Here is a 25,169-nt window from a genome sequence, read left to right as displayed (position 1 = left end):
ACAAATCAGATATTAAACATCATGGTGATGCACTCATATTGATTACATTTATTCCCAGTATTTCACTGTAAATAATCATCTCAAACACCTCTTTTAATCCCACCCAATAACGTATCAACTCTTTCTGATGTGGTGATGTTTAGAATCTCTTTAGTGTCCGCTGTGTTCATTTTGTGACTCGAGCTTTAATCCTCCGTCCTCCAACCAGTTGAAAAGGAACTCTGCATGATCAGACAAGTCCATCTTGTTGGATAGATATTTCTACCTCTCATATTTATATTGAACTAAAAAACTCACTAGATATCCTGGATATTTGGATTTTGAGTATATTCGAGCTTATAAACCCACCAGGAGGCTGCCATGTTTTGGTCCGCGCTGGTAGTGTGACGTCACTTAGCGTCACACTACCAGCGCGTCACACTTACTCCTCGCCGTCGCTATAGTAACCACTGTTTCAGACTGGCAGTATGTTTTGCTGCTTGCAGCTGTTGCTGCCATAATAGCTTTCACACCAGACAAGAGTTTGCTGCGTGTTGGTTTTGTCTCCCTGCTGTCAAAGCTCTGTCATTCCTCCTAAGTTTTACCTCAATAAACCTCCCTACAAGTGACTAGATTCAATGTATACTGGAAGCATGTCAATAACTTTTCAAAATAAAAGCATTATGTCCAAATGAAGGGAGGTTCCTCAAGGAAATTCTAAAGTGGGCTTTTACTTTGAAAAGCACAAACCAGAAGTGTTTTCAGACTGTGTTTATTTTTACCTGCAACATTTTGAACCATGTGGAAACAGAAAGCTTCATAAATAGTAGAAGTTTGGGGATCAACTTTATTAAACAGACACATTTTAGCTCATGGCCTTCATCTGGTTCATCAAGAAACAGATTTCAAACATATTCTGCAGATGTGGACATAAATATTTGCTACAACAAGGTAAATATGACCCTGTATTTATCATTTTCCTGTCCAGCTTTACCAATAACCACTCGTGGTACAAGGAAAAAATAGGCAAGACCTTAAATCTTAAAATTATCCGTGCATGAGACGTGCAGCCTCTCTGAGATCAGCCCTAACACTGGCTGCCAGTCTGAAACAGCGGTTACTGCAGAGGAATGGCGAGGAGGGCAGTTTATAAACTCAAAATGCAGATATCTAGTGAGTTTTTTAGTTCAATACACATATGAGAGATACAAATATCTATAATAGTCTGATCATGCAGGGTTCCTTTAAAGAGCTTTGGAATGGTCTCTAATGTTGCAGGTCAGAAGCTACTTCCAGTTCGACCGAGGATAACTGGATAAGTTTGGTATGAGGCGTATGTCTGAAATGTGTCCTAAAAACCCAGAGAAGAGGGGAAATCCTCTTCATTATCTTCATCTCACCTGTTAGCAGCTGCCTTTTTACCACAGTTCGAAAGTTCGGGACGACGACTGTCAAACGTGTGTGGGAGGAATTTCAAAATAAAGGCATGGCTTAAAAATGATGGATGTTTTGACTGTCTATTGATTTGATTAGATATTTGATCAACCAGTTATTGTATTGGTCCACAATGATGAATCGCTACACCCCTACTGCCGTAAACACAAAGATTCAGTCCCCGGGGTTAGGGCCAACTAGGAAGGTTCTGTGAATGGACTTACTTCCTCCGAATAAGCTGAGAGATCTCAGACTGGACTTTGAGGTACTCCTGAGCCATCCTGATGTGCTGCTCAAACACCGCCATCGACTCTTTGGAGTTTGGACAAGGTGCCAAAGGCTGAAAAGGAACAGAAACCCGTGAGGATTAAGGCAGGGATGTAGGATTGTCACGATACCAGGAATTAATAGTAAACCTGTCTTAAAAATCGTCTATAACACACAGAGGAGAAAAGAGCATTAATACACTACTGAAGACAGGAATGTGTCTCACCTGTAGCTGATGGTCCAGTTTCAGGTAAGCTAGAGGCATGGAGCTGTCCAAACCGTTGGTTGCTAAAACACACAAACACATGTATTTTTGTGTATTTTTATCTTATTATGAATGTAATATCACCACTTTGATATTTGTAGTAATAATTTTATCACTGTTTCACTTCTGATGATATTATTTCATCTTACTGCTTTCTATGACTTTAATGTTTAAAATTTAATCTTTACAACAGAGACAACTAAGATTTTTCTCTCATTTACTCCTGCATTCAGAGTGACATAAAACCAGACACATCTTGACTTTTGAACACAAAACACAGGTAGCTTGCACTGCAGCACCCCCCGGTGGTTACAAGTGGACAGAGCATCATAGCATCCGGGTGATTTAAAAAAGGAACTTTTGGACATTTTTTGGGTTTTTTTGTTGCCATCCTATGGGCTGACCACTATTTTAAAAAGCCAAATCTTCATTTTATTAGAATCTGAATGTAAAGAATTATGAAAATATCAAATAAAAGTTGTATATCACAGAGGGATAAACTGAATATTCAAACATCAACTGGAGTCCCATTTTCCAAAACAACCCTGTTAACCTCAGCAGTGATTTCCATGTTTCTGATTCATTTTAATGCCCGTTTTCAGGCTGAAAAACAACAAATATTTGATTGACTTTATTTTTCTGATCTGGAGATTGACACCACAACAAGGGGAGTAGGTTTTTTCTTGCATGCACTTCCATGCCTTAAACTCTGGGGACGAGGCTGAATGAACCGTGAATTTATAGGGGTGTGTTATTTAAATGATGTCTGTTTTCAGCTGCCAGATTTATCAATGACTAGACAGTTGTACACGCTGATTGGGCAGATGTGCATGTTTAATAAATCACACCTGGACCTTGTCTGAAAATGACTTCTACACCCAAATTTGTACAGGTTTCTACACCAGTTTGATAAATGAGGGTCAAACTGTTTAAATTCCACATTTGATGTTGGAAATTTTCATAGTGACTGCTCTCTACAGGCTGAAACATGGTAACTACTGAAATTTTTGATTAGCCTCGATTAGCTCTCGCCACCACAGACTTCAACAATCTTCACTTATATCACAAAAAAACATATCAATTCGACTCGGTGATGTTTCCTTCAGCTAAGAACCCTGGCCAAAGTAAAGCTGTTTTTAAGTTTTAGGGACACTGCGAAAGTGATTCATGCTTTTATATCTTCACGATTAGACTACTGCAACTTACTCTACATGGGAGTCATCCTTAAAACCTCTACAGTATGTCCAGAACGCTGCTGCCAGACTTTTAATAGGTACCAAAAAGTGTGAATACATCACCCCCTGCTCTCCTCTCCCCACTGGCTCCCTGTCCATTTTAGAATCCATTTAAAAATGCTATCAATTGTTTTTAAAGCACTCCGTGGTTCAGCTCCTTCTTATTTATCCAACCATTTAACCCCCTACACTCCAACACAACCACTCCAGTCCTCTGATCAGTCTCTCCTGGTCATCCCTCAGACTAAAAGGAAACTCAGAGGCTCCCTGTGTTCCTTTAAATCACAGCTAAAAACACATTTTAATATTAAATTAGACCATTTTCTCATATCCCTTTCTGTTAAAGCAACACTCCCTGTGTTAATGTCTCTGTACACTTAGTGCTTTGCTGTTTTGTATATGTGGTTATTTGTATCTTGCCTGTCTCTGTAAAGCACTTTGGTCAGCTCATGCTGTTTTTAAATGTGCTACATAAATAAATTTGACTAACTGTTAACTTCAATGGCAGCAAACAATAACCAAACTTTGGGGGTTAAAAATGGGCTCCATCAATCAGAAACAGCATTGAAGTCTCCAAATACTTTAAGAAAACTAAGAATATTTTTTGGAAATTACACTTTTGGCACTTTGCACTGATTTTGCCATTTTTCATCACTTTTTCTCACAAATTTAGCCAATTTTAACACATTTTTGCCACTTAAAACCCTCTTTTGTCCACTTTAAACCCTTTTCAACACTTTTTTTTGCCTGTTTTGCCACGTAAACAAGTTTTTGCCACTTTCTGCCTATTGTTGCCTCTATTGACCTAGAATTGCCCCATTCACCAGTTTTAATGCCCATTTTAGCCCATTTTAACCACATTTCACTATTTGTTATGCCCATTTTTGCCAGTTTAAACAATTCCTGCCAATTTCTTCTATTTTTTCTGCCTCAGTTAACCCATTTTGGCCACTTTTTGATCCCCTTTTACCACTTTTAGAACTGTTTTAGCCACTTGAACCCATGTTTGCTTATTTTTTGCCACTTTTATCTAATTTTTGCCACTTTTAAGCTTTTCCTTTTTTTTGCAATTTTTTGCTTTTTTTGGTCACTTCTCCATTTCTGCTACTTTCAAAATCCAATTTTGACGCCTTTTCGACCAATTTTTGCCATTTTTAATCCATTTTAAATCTGATTTTTAAGAAACAGGATATACATTTTCAGAAGGCTATTTACTATGGCACAAAAAAAACAAAAAAATATATTTTTTATTTGATAAGAGGGGTTATTATTTAGGTTAAATATAAAATAAGGATATCACAGCTTAACTTTACCATGGACCATGATTTTGCTGACCTTCACTGGGCCCCCAGTTTGGCTGGGCCCCAGAAATCTCTCCCTTTCATCCTCTTTTATGGACAGCCCTGTCTCCACATGACTATTCTTGAATGTGCATTCAACAACCTTCAGGTACAGTGGGGGTCCCCATTCTGGCACCTTTATTTTGGGGTCATGGTCTGAAAAGGTTGAGACCATAAACTGTCATTTACTAATTTAAAGTGTCTATTGTTACAACAGCGGACACGATAGTTAGTGTAGTAGCCAAACACAGAAGTTTAGGATTTTAGGTGGAGTAGTTCTTTTGCCTCAGATCATAAATAAAACATGTTTTTCTCAAAAGAAGGTCGATAACATCTTGTGAGTTCTCCATAACCATATATCAACACTTCACACTCAACATTAAATCAGAAAATGCAGCAAAGGCTAATGAACCTAACCAAAACTATAAGGTGTACTTACTTGTGGATAACTTTGTGACTTAACTCATAATACTTGAACTGATCTAGTCTTAGGTGCTAATAATTCCTATTTAACACTTCAGAATTTAGCAGGTGACATCACTGAGTCTGCAAGTTTGAACTGTTGTTAGTTTACCAGCATGCTAACTTCACTTTAAAGTCTTTTAACCTGTAAAAATTCATAAAATAGACTTTGGTGTCACAGCACTCCCTACCTGTGGGACTGAATGTCATCCTAAGCTCTGATTGGCTGGTGGTGGTCACGGGGCTGGTGGAATGGGTGGGGCTTTGGGAGCGTCCTGGTTGGCTTTCTACGCTGGAAACTCTGGACAGACCGGTCCGCAGAGTGGCCGTCTGAGAGGGAAGAGAATTATAATCAGGATATTAAGTTCTGACAGAATGCTCCAATTTTATTGTTTAACCTTTTTAGCTTAAAAATAGTTCAAAGTTTTTGAGTTGAGTTGTGTTCTTTCCGAACTCAGAAACATCTCAGATATATGAGGTATTTTTCTCTCAGCCTGATCCTGAGAACATCACTATGCTTTTATTTAAATTCCAACAAGATTGTTGAACCTTTTTGGTTCACAGTAGTTCAAATGATTGCAACCTGGTTCAAGCACATGGTTTCACATTAGGGACATGGGCCCAGGTCCAGTTCCATTTGATCCGTGTGAGCCCGACCTCAGGCACTGTAGCAGAGACTTCCTGACATACGTTCAAATTTGGCACAATTATTTTGTACTGTGTCCTAATGCAATTGCATATGTTAAGTCTGATACTGTAGTTTTTGGTATGCATGTAGCCGGATTGCAAATCCAGGAGAAGAAAGAAGAAGACACCATTGCAATCACCTGCAACCAGGCAATGATTGTTTTTGTTTTATGCGATCAGTGGGGTCCTTCATGCTACTGTGGATGTTTTTATTCTCTCTTTCTTCTTCCACATCTACCATGCAGCTCAGAGATGAAATGGGCAAGTGCTGCATGGATTTAACACAGAAGTTATGTTTTTTTTTTTTTTAAAAGGCAGGAGACGCTTGGTGTTGCCTTTGCAACTCTACTTGCTGACTGAAACTTGAGGTCATCCATAAGGGGAGTCATAACAAACCTTATGTTGACTAGATTCTTATGATTTCCACAGTATATTAAGAAAAGTGTGGACAAACTGCCAAACCAGTGACCTGACTGGTTGCTATGGTTGTCTCTTCTTTCCACTTCACTCCAATTTACAAACCAGCTACCTTCATACCACCAGACCATGCACAAATACAAGTGTGGTCTGTAACAGAGTGATGTTCCTAATGTGAAAGCAGACAAGGAGGTGAAGGGAAAACATTCTCTGTTGAATCTAACGTCCATATTTTATTCCAGTTATCCTAAAAATACCTTTGAGGGTTTGAACTGAAGTGGAAATTTGGCCTCGAAGCTCTTCAGCGTCTCCTCTCGTCCGGTTGAGTTTCTGTGCTCGGAGTTGTCGTCGCTCCTGTTACTGTTGAAGGTGAAGTCAGTGTAGGAGCCTGCGGAAACACTCACTCATTAAAAACACATTCAGACTCAATCACTGTCTTAAAGGCTTTCTTTAACAGCATGTCATTAGAAGCTGCAGGGCGGTGATCTACCTGTGCCAACGGCCGATGCTGAGCCGCTCCTGTTGGCTGAAGACTGATGAGAGAGCTTTAGAGGTTCATCAGAGCCTGGAAAGTACTAAAGGTTCAAAACACACCAGTGAGTTAAGAGAAATTAGACTATCAGTCACTGTGTAAATGACAGAGGAGTTTCTTTTAGCCTACCTTCATAAGGCTGCGCATCGTGTTCTTCACCTCCCCCATAGACGGTCTCAGACTTGGCTCTTTGTCCCAGCAGCGCGTCATCAGCGTCTCGACAGGCTCAGGAAGGTCTTTGATCAGAGGAGGACGAGTACCTGCGACACAAAAACAAACCATTTTATCAGCCAGACATTTTATATATGAAAAATATTTCACAGAATGCAAAAAACAAACAACCATGAAACAGTCACAACAACGTTTTTAAAGAAACACATCATTCTTTTCATTCATTTATATATGTATGCGGTGAATGACTATCAAAGGTCACATATTTTACCCCTTTAAGACAAGTTTATATTGGTCTCAGTTTGTATTGACCACACCCCTCTCAGGAAATGGATGTGGCTTAATGGATGTGGGACCCAATCCCAATGTCCACACTCACACACTCACACACTTACTGACAGTCACGCTCAGGAGCGCTCCCGCTGAGCCCATGAGGGCTCAGGGCCGTCCCACTGTCAAATCATAAAGTGCGTGAGGGACCTCTCGCTGACTTTTTGAGCCCTTCATGCACCCTTTCCCTGAGTGGGCATCTCTGCAGACTTAGCGTGAGGGAATTACCCATAGTTCATTGCATTGTGACGTATGACAGGGATTCTCGAGGGATGCCCGCCAGTAAACCCTATAAAAGTGAAGTGAAAAGAGCGAAATTTTGAACAAAAAATATAGAAGGTGCAAAAAAAAGGGGGGGGGGGGGGGTTGCAAAAAAGATGTATTTTTCCTGTAAGTATATTATATAAAACAACCTTCATTCACTGAGAAAACAGGTCTATAGGTGAGGCACGCTTGTTTCTGTCTTTGTTTAAAGCTCTGCAAGACACTGACTGTCAACAAAAAAAACAAAGGGCTGTCCCATTCCTGCTTCTACCACTTTAAGCCCTTGCAGCCTCACTCACTCAATCACTTTCCAGGTGCAGTCAGTTAAGTCAATGAGGGCTCAGGGCTCAGGGCTCAGGGTTTAGGGAGGAGTTTGAGATTCAGCCTGGCTCTCCTGATCAGCTGAGAGGAGGATCAGGAGAGAAAGGTGGAACTTTCTTCCAAGCGGAAAATCTAGGGTGCTTTTGTCAATCCTCGCCTCCTCTCTCCTCGATTGACCCGGAAATCATTCTCACTCCACCACAATGAAGGATCTTCTACTTCCTTAAATGCACCTGGAGGAGGCAAGGATGGAGGAGAGAGGCTCCTGGGGGAGCTCAGACTGAGGAAACACCAGTCTATCCTCCACAGAAGTTTTTTTTACCAAAGGTGCAACATGATTGGTTTGGAGGCACGGCATCTGCCAGAAAAGCCGCACTTCTGCACGGTTCATGACTGTTTATATTCTTACAGCACTTACTTTCTTGAAATAAACCCCTTACTTCAAAACAAACAAAGATAAATTAAATAATATGTTTATGTTTTAACTTTCTTACAGAATTTTGACCTCACTAAGGCAGACGTTTTTTTATTGCTCCTATTCAACTGAAAAAATCAACAAACTCACAGAGCTCTGTAGTGAATAACTGATCAGATTACAGATTATGTAAAAGAGAACCTCAGTTATCAGCTAATAAAAATGGATCTGTAGGTTACATATTAAAAATGAGTAAATGGTTGAGTTTATAAATTCCACTGATAATCAGATATGTAATATAAAGAATGCTTTTCTTAATACATTATATTGCTACTTTTTTTTTTTACAATTTTTATGGTGAGTCATTATACAAGTTTTTGAAATGATTTTAAATATGGGTCTGCTAATGTTTGGGCTATGAGCGTGAATCAGCTGATTAGTATCTGCCATTGCTCAGACTGACGCTGTGAAGTGAAGGATTTCTCATTCACTAAGTTGTGCCTCCTCTCTCCTCCTGTCTCTTCTTTGCATCTCTCTTTCAATTGACAAGACCACTACATCCATCAAACTCACACTTAAAGCAGTCAGTAGCACTGAAATCTAGTGGTGGGCTCTGGGCAGTAAACCAGTATCAATACTGTCAACTGTAAAAATTCTGCCCCGGAATGGATTTCTGCATCCCCATCATTACCAGTTTAAATGGATGTGTTCAGCTGTAGAACCCACGCAAGGCATGAGGCAACCACTAGCTAGCATAGTGATGAAAAATGGTTTATTCTGAGTCCCGTCAGCAGTAAGTTTTAATCCAGCAGTAAAAGCAGCCACGTGACTAACTGAACGTCTTTCACTGTTGCTGTATTTAAACTGTACAATAGTAAACAGGTTAAACCTGTTTTCCTCTCTTAGTTTAATGTCTGTAATAATAAGGACCATGTTTGCAATGCACAGCGTGTCATGTAAGCAGTGCAATGTGCATGCGCAATTACAACAGGTATTACGGTAACACTGTGTGTGTGTGACGCGGAGACCTGCAGAGGGCAGTGTGCAACACAGAAAAGCGTAAATGTTAGGCTGGATTGACTACTGTGTGTGTTCAATAAAAACATAGCGACTAGCCAAGCAAAGAGCCTCGTCCTACATTCATTTACAATTTACAGAGCGCATCTATTGGTCTGTCTGGGGCTTTAACACAAGCTGGGTCGCCTCGGTTTGTTTTTAGCTTAGCACTGCAGTGATTCCACTTAAACAGTCTGAAATGTGTTTAAACTCCTGGCTCGCTTAATAAGTCCATATTCAGTCCTAGAAGTGAGCTGTGGCGTTAAACGAGACAGAGATGTATCAAGAGATGCAGCTGTAAACACTGCACTTGCAGAAAGTCGCTGGTACCACTGCAGAAGTTTAGTTGAACAATGATAAACTTCTGACAATTCCTTCACAATAAAAGTCTGTAGCTGTATATATTTATTTAGGGCTTTTATTGTGAACATCCCCAATAGGAAATACGGTGTAGTGAATTGCAACTTCACTCACCTCAGCATTACAGAAGTGAAACTTAAAGGTGCGTTCAGAACAAAAGCGAATTTCGCCTCGTCACGCGATGATTTTACATAGAAAGTCAATGTAAAGACGCGAATTCTTGCTGCGTGGCACAACACACTTGTCACGCGACCATTCGCCCCGATCTGGTCCCGCGTGGGAGGCGAATTTGCACCCTCGCGCGAGTTCAAAATATTCAACTTTGGCGACAAATTTGCCTGAGGCTGTGAGAAGCCCCTCAATGCAGTGTGCAATAGGGGGCGGAGTCCAATGTTGGCGATGCTCAACGTTGGGCATCGCTCACTCAATGCTGCATTACCCTTCCTATGAACCTTTGGGGTAGGAGGAAAACAGCACAGAAAAAAATGCATGTTTGAACACGAAACATGTTGATGCTGTATGTGGAGCTGATAGCAACTAAAACATGAATTATATCCATATATCTAAAAAAAAAGGTATATATAAATGCTTTATTTAAACGTGTATTTTCCATTCTGAATCATTTTCATACTGTTTACTTCCTGTTTCTTGAAAGCGGACGTGATGACATTGGTCAAGGTGATGATGACATAATGACGTAGACCAACCGTCTGTTTAGACGACCATTTGAAAGTGGGGGATGCCCAATGCTCGACAGTGGGCGATGTCAAATGCTTGTTGATCACCGCCCACTATCGCACATTGCATTGAGGGCTACTCATAGACTGTAGAAAGAATTGGACAAACCCTGTGTGACGTCAGTCGTCTGCTTACAATAGGCGGACTCAAACAGCTCTTGAAGCCGATCTGTGGAGGCTTCCATAATGAAATTGCGGACTTAACCAAACTTTGGATCAACCTAACGGCCCGCCTACTGAGCACGACTTCCTGTCAGCTAGCTAGCTAGCATTCTGGTTGGCAGAAACAGAGACCCTGCCTGCCAAGCTTTCTGTCAATCAAATGAGACACGCCAATCAGCTTTCATCCCCCATACAGTGGGAGCACAATAAGACACTAGCAAATGAGACACGTTTGGTGTTTTGAACCAGGCTGTAAACCAGTTTATTTCTATTGTAAAAACTGTCTGTTTAACATGTGTCCAGACGGGACTTCCAGTGTTCCTGCAGCCAACCTCAAGTGGACACTCACGGTATTGCAATTTTCTGCACTTCCGCATTGGCTTCATTTTTTAGTACTGGAGGTTGCAGCTTGGGGCTACTAGGAGGCTGTGATGTGATGGCCAATCAGTGTCGGCAGAAGAGGATGATGAGGATGAAGTCAGCAATGGAGCAGAAAGTAAACACCTCTGTGCAGGCACCGAAGCTCTCCGACTCAATGTAAAGAGATCGACCATATAAGAAGAGTAACTGGATAAAAGTCAACGAGGAGTTTAAACTGTCCGTTAAGTACATAAACTATGTGTACTGTAGGTCTGTGAACAAAGCTCTACAAGCTTCAGTCCAGCCTCATCAGCTGTACCTGTTCACTCCAACCTCCTCAGAAGACAAGCTTTTGCTAAGGAGCCTGGTTCCTTCAGTGGAGAGCTTTTACTCAGGAACCTGGTTCCTTTCCTGTGAAGATTGATGCCCCTGCAGAAGATGCCCATTGCAATTCAAATACTCAAAATGTTGTAATAATCCAGCTCTGTGTTCCTGAATCTGGAAATATTTGAATAAGGTGATTGGGGTAACAATCTTTGCAAGGAGTGAACCTTAATTTTTTATTATGTTGCATTTGTCTTTCTCTTACACAGGCACCCTCACAGCCTAAACATTCCACTGTCATTATTTAAGAATATGAATATGTATTTGATTATTATATTATCTGCAAAATAAAGACACCTTAATTTTGTTAGAAATGACTCACTTTATGTATTTTTGCTTGGCCACAAATTTAGGGTTGATGTTTTGCTTGGTGTCTGTTTCAAAAAATATTTTATATCACGATCACAAAATGTGATGTAGATTAATCTGTAAAATATTTAGATGTGCAGACTACACTACATGACTTTATCAGCTCCACCAGATTAAGGTTTAAATGCTCCTTAAAACATGCATTTGACTCACAAACAGAACACCACAGTGCCATATTGCATCATTTATCTTTATTATGCTATAAGTTAAAGACAGGATGCTTAATGTGTGTTTTTTAAAAAAGGTATGCTATGGATTTATTTCAATTAGATTAAGATTCTGTTTATAAAGACCGCATTTATTTAAATGTAAAAAAGTAATATTACATGAACTTGTATTGATAATATTGGGTGTGTTTGAACAGTTGGGATGCCATGGGACAGCTCTTTCTGCAGAGGTAGGATGTGAAACTCTCCCTGAACCAGATTACCTCCTTTATAAGTTGTGGCAGAAAGTGAAGACCCTTCTGTATGATTGACCTGGTACCTGCAGCAGAGGAAACACATAATTTAACTGATAGTGATTAGTAAACAAGGAGTTATTGGCACTTTATAGGCTACAGTATATTTGGCGCTTTCCGTGCACCTACAATATAAATATAGGACTGATTCATTCAAAATTCGTAAAAAAAATAGAATGGAGCACGTTGAGTAGCCTAATCTTCCCATGTACATAAAAAAATATTTTACTTTTTATATTTTATGCAAACAGATGTACAGTAAGACTAATTTCGGCATCATTATGGCTCATTAGTGGGGATGCTGACAAGCATCCACACTATTGATATCCATGTCGGCCATCTTGAACTTTATTAGTGAGGATGCTGACAAGCATCCACACTATTGATATCCACGTCGGCCATTTTGTGTTTACTAGTGGGGATGCTGGCAAGCATCTACACTATTGATATCCATGTCGGCCATCTTGAACTTTATTAGTGGGGATGCTGACAGGCATCCACACTATTGATATCCACGTCGGCCATTTTGTTTATTAGTGGGGATGCTGGCAAGCATCCACACTATTGATATCCACGTCGGCCATCTTGAACTTTATTATTATTCTTCCTCCGCGCCGGCTATCTCCTCCTTCATACTTTGTCGTATCGACACCGTTCAAACTTCAAAAAATCACATTTCTCCGCCATTCGACTGCTATGACTTTTCTCATTTCTAACTTTTATAATTTTTAAAATATTTAACTTTGTTTAACAATGTTAAGCAGATGGCAAAAATTTCACAAATTTGCACTTTTTTCCACTGCTCATAACTTTGGCACTCCTTGGGCTATTTTCACTATTTTACTCTCATACTCTTCAGCTTCTTCTGTAGAATTTTGCGAACTATAATACTCTTTTCTACTATTTATACTTTTTGAACTATAATGCTTGTTGCTGATCAAACTTTTTCCAAATTTTGGCTCTCTCAGACGTTTTAGAGTGAGACTTAGAGTGATGACATCACCGCCAGAGTGAGAAACAGACTCTTCAAAACTAGAGGCAGCTCTGCAAACAAACTGCTCTCCTGAGACAAATATCGGCTCCAGAGAAATAATTTCAACAGCAAAATGTAGCTACACCTCTCCTCTCGCTCACAAAAAAGATTTGAGGTCAATAGGATTAACGGTTTTGGCACAGTGATCTTCAAAGCGTGACCAACTCCTCTACAGCTCCTAATCTGCAGCAATGCATTTTTTGATCAAAGACTCCTGAGTGAGAGCTTTCGGTACCACTATTTTTAACTCGCTCTTGTAGCATGATTTTTCACTTCCCACACATAAAAAACATATCACTGCGTTCCTCAACTTCTGCTGATTCTCACAGTACCTTTGATTTTCTGCTAGCTTTCACAACAACAGCTTAAATTGACTTTGTTTGAGTGCATGTTCTGGCCACTAAACTGAGCTTTCTGTGCGGTTTCAACAGAAGCTGTCACAGGTGTTTCTAATTATGCTTTGATCTCAGCCTTGATTAAACAATGATGTCATGCAGGCTTTGATCACCATAGCAACCCTGGAGCCCCTACAGACACACAGATTAACTCCCCTTAACTATCACATACATGTAGCTCCACATAGCTCCCATAGTTGCTCCTATTCACCATTTTTGATGCCATTTCCCACCCATTGAAGCTACCTGTTGCAATTAAATACCACTTGCTTCCTCTTTTTTGCCCATTTTTTGCCACTATATCCTATTTTTGCCCCTGTTTCACCATTTTTGCAACTTTTCACCCATTTAAGCTGCCTTTTGCCATTAAATAGCACCTTTTCCTACTTTTGAACCCAATTCATTTTAAAGGCTACTTTGAGCTATTCTTATGCTTTCTTCAGCTCATTTTAGACTACTTTGAGCTATTCCTATGCTACTTTCAGCTATTATAGGCTACTTTGAGCTATTCCTATGCTACTTTCAGCTAATATAGGCTACTTTATACTATTCTTAAGCTACTTTCAGCTATTATAGGCTACTTTAGGCTATTCTTATGCTATTTTCAGCTATATATAGGCTTCTTTGAGCTATTCTTATGCTAATTGCAGCTATTATAAGTGACTTTTTGCTATTCTTATGCTATTTTGAGCTATTTTAGGCTACTTTAAGATATATTGATGCTATTTTCAGCTATTTTAGTCTACCTTGAGCTGTGCTTATGAACCTTTGAGTTATTTTTAGGCTACTTTGAGCTATTCTTATGCCACTTCCAGATATTTTATGCTACTTTGAGCTACATTGATGACATTTACATCTATTTAAGTCTACTTTGAGCTGTGCTTATGCTACTGTCAGATATTTTCAGATTACTTTGACCTTTATTTAGGCTACTTAAAGCTATTTGTATGGTACTTTTAGCTATTCTTATGCTACTTTAAGCTATATTTAGGCTCTTTCTGGCTATTTAAGGCTACTTTGAGCTATTCCTACACTACTTTAAGCTATATTTAGGCTCTATCTGGCTATCACGGGCTAATTTGAGCTTTTCTTATGCTACTTTCAGCTATTTTTAGGCGACTTTGAGCAATATTAATGCTACTGTCAGTCGTTGTAGGCTACTTTGAGCCATTCTTATGCTATTTTCAGCTATTCGTATGCTACTTTGAGCTATGTAGACTATATTCAGCTATTCTTTTGCTATTTTCAGCTATTTTACTCTACTTGGTGCTGTGCTTATGCCACTTTCAGCAATTTCTAGACTACCTTGACCTGTTTCTAGGCCACTTTGAGATTTTCTTACGCTACTTTTAGCTTTTTAGGCTATTTCTGGCTATTTCAGGCTACTATGAGCTATTCTTGTGCTATATTCAGCTATTTTGGTTGACTTTGAGCTATTCTTATGCTACTTTCAGCTATTTTAAGGCTATTTTTTAAGCTACTCAGAGTTTTTCTTTTGCTGTTTTCAGCTGTTTTGCTCTACTTTGAGCTGTGTTTATGCTACTTTCAGCAATTTTTAGACTACTTTGACCTTTTATTAGGCTACTTTGAACCATTATCAGGCTACTTTGAGATTTGCTTATGCTACTTTTAGCTATTATAGGCTATTTTGAGCTATTATCAGGCTACTTTCAGCTATTTTATGCTATTTTCAGCAAATTTTTTGCTTTTTCTGTGACTTTTAGTAGTTCTTCCACAGTTCAGCTCTCAGCATCCCCACGCAATTTCAGCTGAAATTGCAATCTTTATCTAGTTTTCATTGTATTTTAATGTCACTGTTTAATGCCACATGTGTGTCTCTTTGAGGGTCAGTGAAACTTAAACTCACCATTAACAGATGGACAGGTGACCTGCAGCTGTGCAGGATCGTACGTGGATGGTTTGTGTCCATCAGAGAAATCCTGGCTCTGATCCAAGTGTTAAAATCCTTCACATATAGAGCTAAAAGACGGCGATACAGTGCCAATTTTCCGTCATGTTTGATCACAGCATGAATGCGAGAAATAAACGCTGTGGGTATCTAGAAGACAAGTCACTTCCCCTCCTCAGTCGCTTCCGGGTGTGGGGGCAAAAATTCGCCCCACTCAATTTGAGGACACAAATATATTCGCGCTGCAGGTCACACAATCAGATGAGGCAAATATTTTTTTCACTTTTGGTCTGAACGCACAATAAAACTATAGGAGCAGTAACACAATATTGAACAGAGATAAAAAAAAAAAACATATTTCTTCATGCTACATGAATTCTGTATGCCATCACAGGTTTCTCCAAATAATTGCAGTCTTTCTGTGTTGATGTCAACTCTCCTTGCAGTAAAAAAAGGCACATTTTTGAGATGAAGTACAGCTTGTCTTACCCAAGAGGAAAATTCAGTTGGTATTTGTTACAGGTAACTCATGAAATAAAAGAAAAACATGGTTTTAATTATTTTGGTCATTTGTGTGCTTTTTTAAATAAGGATAAGAAAAATTTGTTTAAAATCATACACTGATTTTTTTTTTTAAGAAAATCTGGGATTTGATTTTTAGGCCATATTGCCCAGGCCTAATGGAACAATAAATAAAATGTATTATTTTTTTCTTTGATCACATAATTCTGACTTCAATTTCAGAAATGAAAAAAAAACATCCTCTTCTTTTTTTTTTTTTATTATAATTGTTTGTGTTGGATCTCAATTTTCTTTTTCCATTTACCAGTCTCCTCTTGCGAACCCAACCCATCAAACATTTCCCTTTAAGCCAAAAATATTTTGTGAAAAACAGTATTTCAAAAAAATGCTTCCTGGACATCAAATCATTTAAGTTTGTTTAATTCAAGCTTTTTTAAATAAAACATTTTTGTGATTTCTGAAACATCTTGTCTCACCAAATGGCTTTCCACTTATTGAAATTGTGTTTATGTTACATAAAATGTTCTTCTGGTATCTTTAACGACATTTCATTAAAGAAGATAAATGAAAATATAATAATATAATAAATATTCTCAATAAACCTCTGTCAGTTCATGTGTTGATGGTTCAGGACTCACTCACCTCTGTGGACGGCCCACATGATGCAAAACGCCGAGCCACCGATCTCATCGAAGGGTTTCTTTCTTGTGATAACCTCCCACAGGATGATCCCCCAGCTGAACACGTCACACTTCTCACTGTAGTTACTGCCTGAGGAATACACAACAACATTAAAGCTTCAACATGCAGAATTATTCAGCAGAAATGTCTGCATTAATTTAAAAATCCCAACTGGTATATTTGTTTTTAGCTGAGTTCTTCTATTACCTCATATTTCCAACAGTTTCCAAAACAAGACAAATTCATAATTTCTGTCAAGATGAACCAATTTGACTGATGTGGCTTGAATATTATTGCTGTAGAAAAGCTGGATGTAATCAAAGACTGGGATATAACGCAGGATAAACTGCTACAGGAAGCTGCCGCTCTGTTGCTGTATCTCATTCATGCCTGTTTGGGCTTAAATAAGGGTACTGATTTATACATAATTGAGGCCATGGCTAATATGATTATAACCCAGCATGTTGTAGCTGCTGGTCAGAAGGTTTAATACCAGCCTCAGCTCCACCTCTTGTGTTTATATTTCTAGGTTGATTTAAAGTTAGTTTGACAAAGTGTTTGCAATATGACAGTGCCTCAGGCCTCATCCAAGATTTTCCACAGTCCATCGTCTAGGGTTAGGGTTTCATTGTTGCATTCTTTTTCTTAGCTTTTTGCATAAGTCTGTTTATCTACAGATATTTGATTGCATCATTTAAGAAATATGTAAGCAACCATGCACACACTTTATCATCATGTGGTTTTAGAGGGAAAGGCTTGGCTTGCAGAGATGCACAGATAGAAAGATAAACCATTACTTTTGGTTTTCAGCCCTAACATTTATGTCAACTAAAACCACAACTAAAAATGTTCGTTCATTACCTCTTTGCAATGAAGAAGACTAGACTAAGACAAGCTAAAAATAGATCTTTGGTGATAAAAACTGCCAAAAAGTGAATTTAGTTTTCATCAAGGAGACCAAGATAGGCTTAAAATCTTACTGCTGGACATTCAAAATCCATTCTATTTCTCCACTGTGCATATAAGGAGTGTTGGTATATTCCAAAGTAATTCTTAAATCAATTTAAGTACTGATAGTGCAAATATGAGTATTTTACATTTCTATTATTTTACAACAATGCTCATTAAATTAGCTCAAAGAAAATAAATGCCTCAACTAAAAGTAAAGACTAAAATGGGATAACTTTTATGGACTAAAACTGGACTAAAACGTTTTTGAGTACCGTCGACAAAACTGTACAAGTTAAAAAATGACTGAAATGTGACTAAAAATATAGATCATTTTAATCTTAAGACTAAACTCAAAACAGCTGCCAAAATTACAACTGTTTTATGCTTCATGCACTTTAAACAGGACAACTTTATTTCAATCCTTGGAGGCCAACTGTACTCTTAGTCCTTCATAATGAAAACATTTAGATGACCAAATCACAGCCTGGAGCTCCCAACAGCTGCTTAAATCCCAGTCTCAAATATTTGATTCTGGTAACTGTGTGAAGTGACTTAAGTGTTTGTCATTTACCTTCAAACACCTCCGGAGCCATCCAGGCGGCGCTGCCTTTGTTATTGGTCATATAGGTCTGAATGTCACAAGCTGTTCCAAAGTCACAGATCTTCAGCACCATCCCTCGATTCACCAGCAGCAGACTGAGACAGGGCAGAGATCAGACAGTTACTGAGGTATACTGATACACGTCTGCTAAAGGGATCTGTCAGTGTAAGGGTCAGACAGAAAACCCAGGTCAAGACTGATGTTTTTAAAGATTATTTTTCACCTGACAAGCACCATTTATTTTTGTTTATAGATATTTGACTAATGATAGATTATCAAGCCCACATTTTCATCCATCAATCAACCACAACATTTGGTGACAGGTATTATTTTACCAATTTTACCACTTCTGCATTTATTGTTTATTTATCTATTTGACATTACTGCAGTTGTTTGGGATTCAGCATGTCTTATTAGGGCCAGAGCAACGACTTCAGAGTGAGGACACTATTGAAACTGCAGACCAGTGATACTCAACCCGCAGCTCTCGAGCCGCATGTGGCTCTTTAGTGACCAGTTGCAGCTCTTTTAATGCTTACTTCAAAAAAAATCCTCCTGAAATCTTTTATAAAGGTGAAAACTGTCAACAGTAAAGACTCGTTGCAATAAGTCATATCAGTAAATCTAATTCTACACAAAGAGGACAGTCTGATACACGCTGGACGGTGGAACGTGCATAAAAGAACGCAGAGGAAGTCCGCTGGTGGCGCATCTCTTCAGTAAGTTCATTCATAGAGGTGTGCTGTCTTGTGCTTAAACTGAAGCTTCTAATGCCCTCATTTTAACAAATCTCTTCAGTCACTTCCTGCCAATGCTCTCCCATTTTCGTATTTGATGATGACTCCTGCTACACGCATCATCATCAACAGGCCAAACACACACAGATCACATTTTTAAATAATGTAAAATTGCGTAAAACTTGTCCAAACGTGGGTGTTTCGTTTGATCTTAAATCTACTAATGATAAATACGTCAAAATGGCAGAAACAGAAAGATGAAAGCAAAAAAGTTGGCAGGGCAGAACGATTCGTATGGGGGAGATGCAGGTGTGAGGCAGGGCCAGTTTTAGCCATTTAGAGACCATTAAGGGGATCCTCCCCCTTTAGCTAAAAGCATTAACAATGAGAGGACAAAAAATAGAAAGCATCCCTTTAAGTTAACAGTCACAGAACTACAGTAAATGTCCAAATATGAACTATAAATACCCAGACACCCACCATTCATCAGCTCTTTTGAAAAGCTTCTCATAGCTCTAAGTTGGCACATTCTGATATTCTAAAAAGACTTTAGTCCAGGTGGAACTTACATAAATAAAAACATATGCTTATTATCAGTGAAATATCCTTTCTTCTGACACTCTACAGACATTTTTTTGATTTTCAAATCTCTGGTTTTGGAATGTGGCTCTCTCAGAAGTATTTTTAAGACAACGTGGCTCTTGGGTAGAATAAGATTGAGTACCGCTGCTGTAGACATTCTTGGTTATTGTCATTTCTGCAAATAAATCCCTATTTTAGTGTCCTTAACATGCTCCAATACTCATAAAACTTTCCACCACATTCAAATTTCCCCCAGTGGAAATTGGCTTCTGGTGGTTCAATTATGCAACTCTGTCGCACAGGGCCCCCTGAGGGGGGACTAGGTAAGAGCCACAGACATGAAAACTAGTATACAGATGCATCATAACTAGATGAAAAAAAAAAAATTCTAAGGACCATCCTAAAAAATGAACAGGAAGTGCACAACAAACACCTGAATGTCAAATGTTCACGTTTTCAGCAATGGACAATTTTACATTTCTGTGAAACACGTCCGAGGGATTTTATCTGACTCCAGAATTGTTTTGCTCATTCTAGACAACATGGAGAGCTAAAGCTGTGCAAACTGTGAGATTTTACCTTAAGGTGAGGCCGTGATCATAGCCCAAAGATGAACTACTTTATAGTCTTTTTTTTTTTGTCAGTGTACCAACATGAATAATGCCATGAAATTCTTGTATGCTTATGTCAATCAACACCAGACTTTACAGGAACAATCACACATTTATCCTGAATGAATTCATATATCAATTTCATCACTTTGTCACAGCGCCCCCTTCTGCCAAATAAAAAAAATATTCATCTAAATTGATTTTTTCTCAGAAATTAGTTTTACATTCAGCCCATGGAGACCATTCAACCTATGCTGATGATTTTTGGTCTGCTGGTCCCGACAGGAAGTCCACAAGCTTGACTTTGTGTTTTTTTCCCGTGCATGCGTGGGTTCTCTCTGGGTACTCCGGCTCCCCCACCACCACCAAAGACATGCTCATTAGTTTGATTGATCACTCTAAATTGTCCGTAGGTGTGAGTGTGAGTGTGCCTAGTTGTCTGTCTCTATATGTCAGCCCTGCAATTGACTGGCAACCAGTCCAGGGTGTACCCCACCTCTCGCCCAATGACAGCTGGGATAGGCTCCAGCTGTCCATACATGTCCATACATTGACATGCTTCATTAATGGATGCCTTTCTGGCGATGGCAAGCATTTTGACATCTCACTATTTAACAGGCAGTTGGTGTATCTCTCATGTAAATCATCTGATTTGCTTCTAACTTCACATGTATGGTTAGGGGTTACCCCTCTACACAGGTGAGTGTTAATTGCATGGATTTTCTTTAGCACCACATACTGAAAGAAGCCAGAAATACTACTAATATAAAATATCCCATGTTTTTTAAATTATATGATACATATCAGTCATGACCTGATCACTTCTACATATCAGCTTCCTTCTTAGTCATATTGCCACTTAGTGTTGACAGGCAGTACTCCCTCATATACTATGTACAATGTGCTGATTATGTGACATCTGATTATGGACCTGTGAAGATCTACATGGTCTCTCTGCTGTGCCTCACCAGCCATACGGCTTACCAACACCCTCGCCACCACCAGTTGCCACACACCCCAGCATGTGCCATGGTGAAGCTTTTTAACTTGCAGTTTTTCTGGACATACTGCATGTTTTTCTTAATGAAAGTCATTCTGACAGCTGCTGAACCTTTGCGCTTGTTGGCCACCATTTCAGACACAACCATGACTAAAACACATGTACAAAGTTTTGTTTTATCAACTGTAGCAACTGTTTACGTCCTATATTCTTCAACGGTGGCTTTATTTGGGGGGATTTTTTCCTCTAAAGCTGTGTGATTTTATGCATTCTACTCCCAGCAGTAAAGGCCATAAATCTCATGTATAAAATTTTTATTTTATGTTTCGTCCCTGGGATCACCTTAAGGCGCCCTTCTGGCTGTCCATGCCCGATCCCATGCACAGACTTCTATTCACTAATACAATTACATCTTTAAATTCCTGTTTCTAAAGTCAGAGATCAATGATTTAACTCTTCTTCTTTGCTTCTCCATGCATAATCAGAGATCTGACTCAAACTACAAGAACTGTGCCACTTTGATTTTATTTCCTATAAAGAAACTCTTACTTTGGCGGTTTGAGGTCTCGGTGGATTAAGGCCTTGGGCTTCATAGCGTGCAGATAAGCGACTCCCTGTGCACACTGCAAACACCAGCTCATGGCGTGAGCGGCAGTGTAGGGAGTCTGTGGGTCTGCGCTGTGAAGGACTGTACGAGATGAAAAGAAACAGAAGAAAAAAGCACACGTGAACAAATACAGGATGGAGCAACACGTTTTTTACACAAAATACACTTGTTTTACATCGTTTTTGTGCTTATGTGATGTTTACTTTTCCTTTTTCAGTGTCACTTATTTTTCTTTATATTCTCTGTGCCCAGGATGTCAGTTACACAGATGTTATGTCCTATTACCTACAATACCTCCTTGGTATAACAAAAAAAGGAATACTGGTTCATTTAGCCATTTAACAAGTCTTTTCCTCTGTTTGAAGAATGACTGCTCTACTGAAGCAGTTTTCACAGGTGATGTGACATTTACAGTATTTTCAGGAGTTTGGTCAGGGTATCACATGTTGTCCTCTGGTGGACTCTTTACCATGTTGGTCCATTGATATAACACCCTAGAGCAGTGGTTCTCTACTGGTGGGTTGGGATCCAAAAGTGGGTCATGAGCTCATGTGCCAGGCAAAAAAAATGTGACAAAAGTTTTATCTACAGAAGCCCTAAGTGGACATACAGTCATTTCATACATGTATTTTCTTTTTTTAGTTTTTCCTATTATTATGAATAAAATTATTTTTCTCAAGATTTCTACCGATCTATCACCCTTTGTCACTCCAGAGAACGTGTCTCCACTGCTCTGGAGTCCAGTGGTGGTGTGCTTTATACCACTGCATCCAATGCTTTGCATTGCACTTGGTGATGTATGGCTTGGATGCAGCTGCTTCATGGAAACTCATTCCATGAAGCTCTCTACACACTGCTCTTGAGCTAATTTAAAGGCCACATGAAGTTTGGAGGTCTGTAGCGATTGACTCTGCAGAAAGTTGGTTACCTCTGTGCACTGTTGGGAAATAAAGCTGGTTTACCCAAGATAAGAAAATTCTTAGAGACATTACCAAACTTCCATGCTATCTTGGGAAGATGGAGTAAAATCAGATGTATGCATGCAAATCTTTCTGTAATGATGAGCTTCTCTAAAATTGTTTTGTTCATTATGTTTTTCAAAGTGTTCTTTTGTCTTCATGGTGTAATGGTATCCAAGAGTACTGATAACCAGTGACTACTGATTAACCAACCAGGGCACTTCACCATATTTTGGTGAATTTTGTCATGTGTTATGCACCACGGTGGCATCTAAAAGAGCACTTTTTGTGCTTTTTCTAGTTTTAGGGCACCAGGGTTGGTAGCTAGTGCTCCTGCCCCCCATGTGAGTGACTGATGATGTTTTCTGTCTGCTGAACAGTTTTGGACAATATGGATGCATCCTTCACTGACTTAAACTATTTATGTACTAGTTTTAATATGATATAAAGAGGAAAGTTCCGCCCTCCTCTACTGATCCTCTCAGCTACCAGCTGAGATGCTGGATAGCTCAGTGGGTTACCCCGCTGACTACGGACTGGGAGATAGATGGTTCGAATTTTCCTTATTTTCTCAGGGACATTTGAACATATCATACCATATAGGATACAGTCGTCTAATTTACTGAGGTTACCTGAATGCACCATAGAGTCTGTCTCTCAGCTCTGAAAGATCACTAATTAACTTCAATTCTGTCAATTCCAGCACAGATTTCTACAGTGGGTTAATATTTCTAATAAACAGGACTTGTAAAGTTTGGGAGCACTTTTCAGCGTTTATCTGAGCACATGAAGAAGAAAACTGCCTTGGAGCAGATGAAGAGATTATGACTGCCTATTACTCCCAGCACAGGCAGAGTCTGTCTTCCTCAGGCCGACAGCTGAAGGTTCATTCTGGTTTAATGTGATGCACAACGATGTGCTTTGAGTTTCTTTCCCCTCCTTGCAAGAACTGATGTATGTTGTTACAACAGTTATACACTATATTGCCAAAAGTATTCACTCAATGTAAGAGATGTTTCATGTCACAGCTAGTGGCCTTGCTTTTCCCTCAGGAAAGTAGATCAATCCATGCATCAGCTTTATTCTCAGCGGGTGTGTTACTGAGTTGGGAAAATCTGATAGGAATGTGAAGCGGTTGGTGGCAGTCCAACTGCGTCAGCTGGTCCCAGCTTCAGGGGGATGGCTAGCAAGAGCAGAATAAACATCTGGATTCAGTGCCGTGGAGCCGCATGTTAAGTTATATGTCCGTGTAAACAAACAACAGCTATGAGACAGTAGTGAATGGAAGTAGAAAGAGTTTTAAGAAAAAAAAATCTTGCATGGTCGAGACATAGGAAAACATGTTGGGTGGACAGGAGACAGGAAGTGATGCGATAAGCTCACTGTACATTAGCACGTCAGCCGTATCGGTGGATGGGGACCTGAAAAATGCAATTTTGGAGTTTTATACAAAATGTATACATTTTTATGATGTCATGCTTCAAGTTTCGACCCAGTATAGCCGAAAAGTCCTCTGAGAGGTATGAATGAGAACTGGAGCAACAGGGAGGTTTGCAAATTGAGACATACATACAAACAAACAAACATACACACATACATACATACATACATACATACATACATACATACATACTAGTGCATCTCAAATATTCTAATTTTTTGAAACACTGAATTTTGGGTTTTCTTACCTGTAAGCCATAATCATCAACATTTCAAGAAATAGAGGCTTGAAATATTTCACTCTATGTGTAACAAGTCTATAAAATACTGTATATGGGTTTCACTTTGAGAAAAGGGTGGCAAAAAATATCGAACTTTTTCATGATATTCTAATTTTTTGGGAAGCACTAGAACATACTAGGGCTGAATCTAATTGCAATTATTTTCCCCCAATATTGCGATTGCAATTTGATATGTGAGTTCCACATCTTATGTATTTTCCAATAAACACAAGTACTAAATTATTCTACATTATAACCAACACAACATAAGACTAAAGCAGGATTGAACAATTTTGACAAAAAGTTGTAATTTTCATTATTTTGACTCCTATTGCAAATTGGTTATGAATTGTTTTATTAATGGGAGTGATCATTTTTGCACCATTCTTGTATTTATTAAGAAAAACCTACAAAAATGAAGCATGATATGTAATGCATAAAAATCTCTGCGGCAAAAAAAGTTTTAAACTGGTATTTTGACACAAATTTCAGGTTAAAGAAATATTGCATGTTCTGCGATTTGAAAATTGCAGCAGGCCATATTGCGATTTAATCTAATTTTTGATCAATTGCCCAGCCCTAATACATACAGACAGACACACAGACAGACAGACAGACAGCTCTCCAATTATAGTAGTAAGATTAGAAACAGAACCTCTATTCTTCTAGATACTGGCTGAAAATATCCTTTTTGAATTGTTTTAAATTAATTCATATTTATGCTTTGTTTAAACTCATCAGCCAAACTGTTCTAACCCCCACACCGATACACAAACGTTTCTTAGTCATATACACACATTGTTTTTCTGTAAAAAGTAAATAAAAATGTTTTTTACATTCTTAAACTGAAAAT

At 38.9% G+C, this 25,169-nt stretch overlaps 1 protein-coding gene across 1 annotated transcript in view; it reads right to left on the bottom strand.

Moving 5' to 3' along the window:
- LOC121526674 (mitogen-activated protein kinase kinase kinase 7-like) overlaps positions 1-25,169 on the bottom strand; it is a 40,876-nt gene that overhangs the window by 8,796 nt on the left and 6,911 nt on the right. Inside the window, exons 5-13 of the mRNA XM_041813356.1 lie at positions 21,579-21,717; positions 18,070-18,194; positions 16,509-16,637; positions 6,748-6,878; positions 6,577-6,661; positions 6,344-6,474; positions 5,174-5,312; positions 1,907-1,968; positions 1,638-1,753 (exon numbers count right to left, since the gene is read on the bottom strand). Of these exons, the coding sequence (XP_041669290.1) occupies positions 1,638-1,753; positions 1,907-1,968; positions 5,174-5,312; positions 6,344-6,474; positions 6,577-6,661; positions 6,748-6,878; positions 16,509-16,637; positions 18,070-18,194; positions 21,579-21,717 (1,057 nt within the window). The remainder of the gene's footprint in view (positions 1-1,637; positions 1,754-1,906; positions 1,969-5,173; positions 5,313-6,343; positions 6,475-6,576; positions 6,662-6,747; positions 6,879-16,508; positions 16,638-18,069; positions 18,195-21,578; positions 21,718-25,169) is intronic.

Source organism: Cheilinus undulatus, linkage group 18, assembly GCF_018320785.1.
Source record: "Cheilinus undulatus linkage group 18, ASM1832078v1, whole genome shotgun sequence".
Lineage (NCBI taxonomy): Eukaryota > Metazoa > Chordata > Actinopteri > Labriformes > Labridae > Cheilinus > Cheilinus undulatus.
Note: the sequence above shows the minus strand (reverse complement) of the source record. Positions and strands in the feature narration are given on the sequence as shown.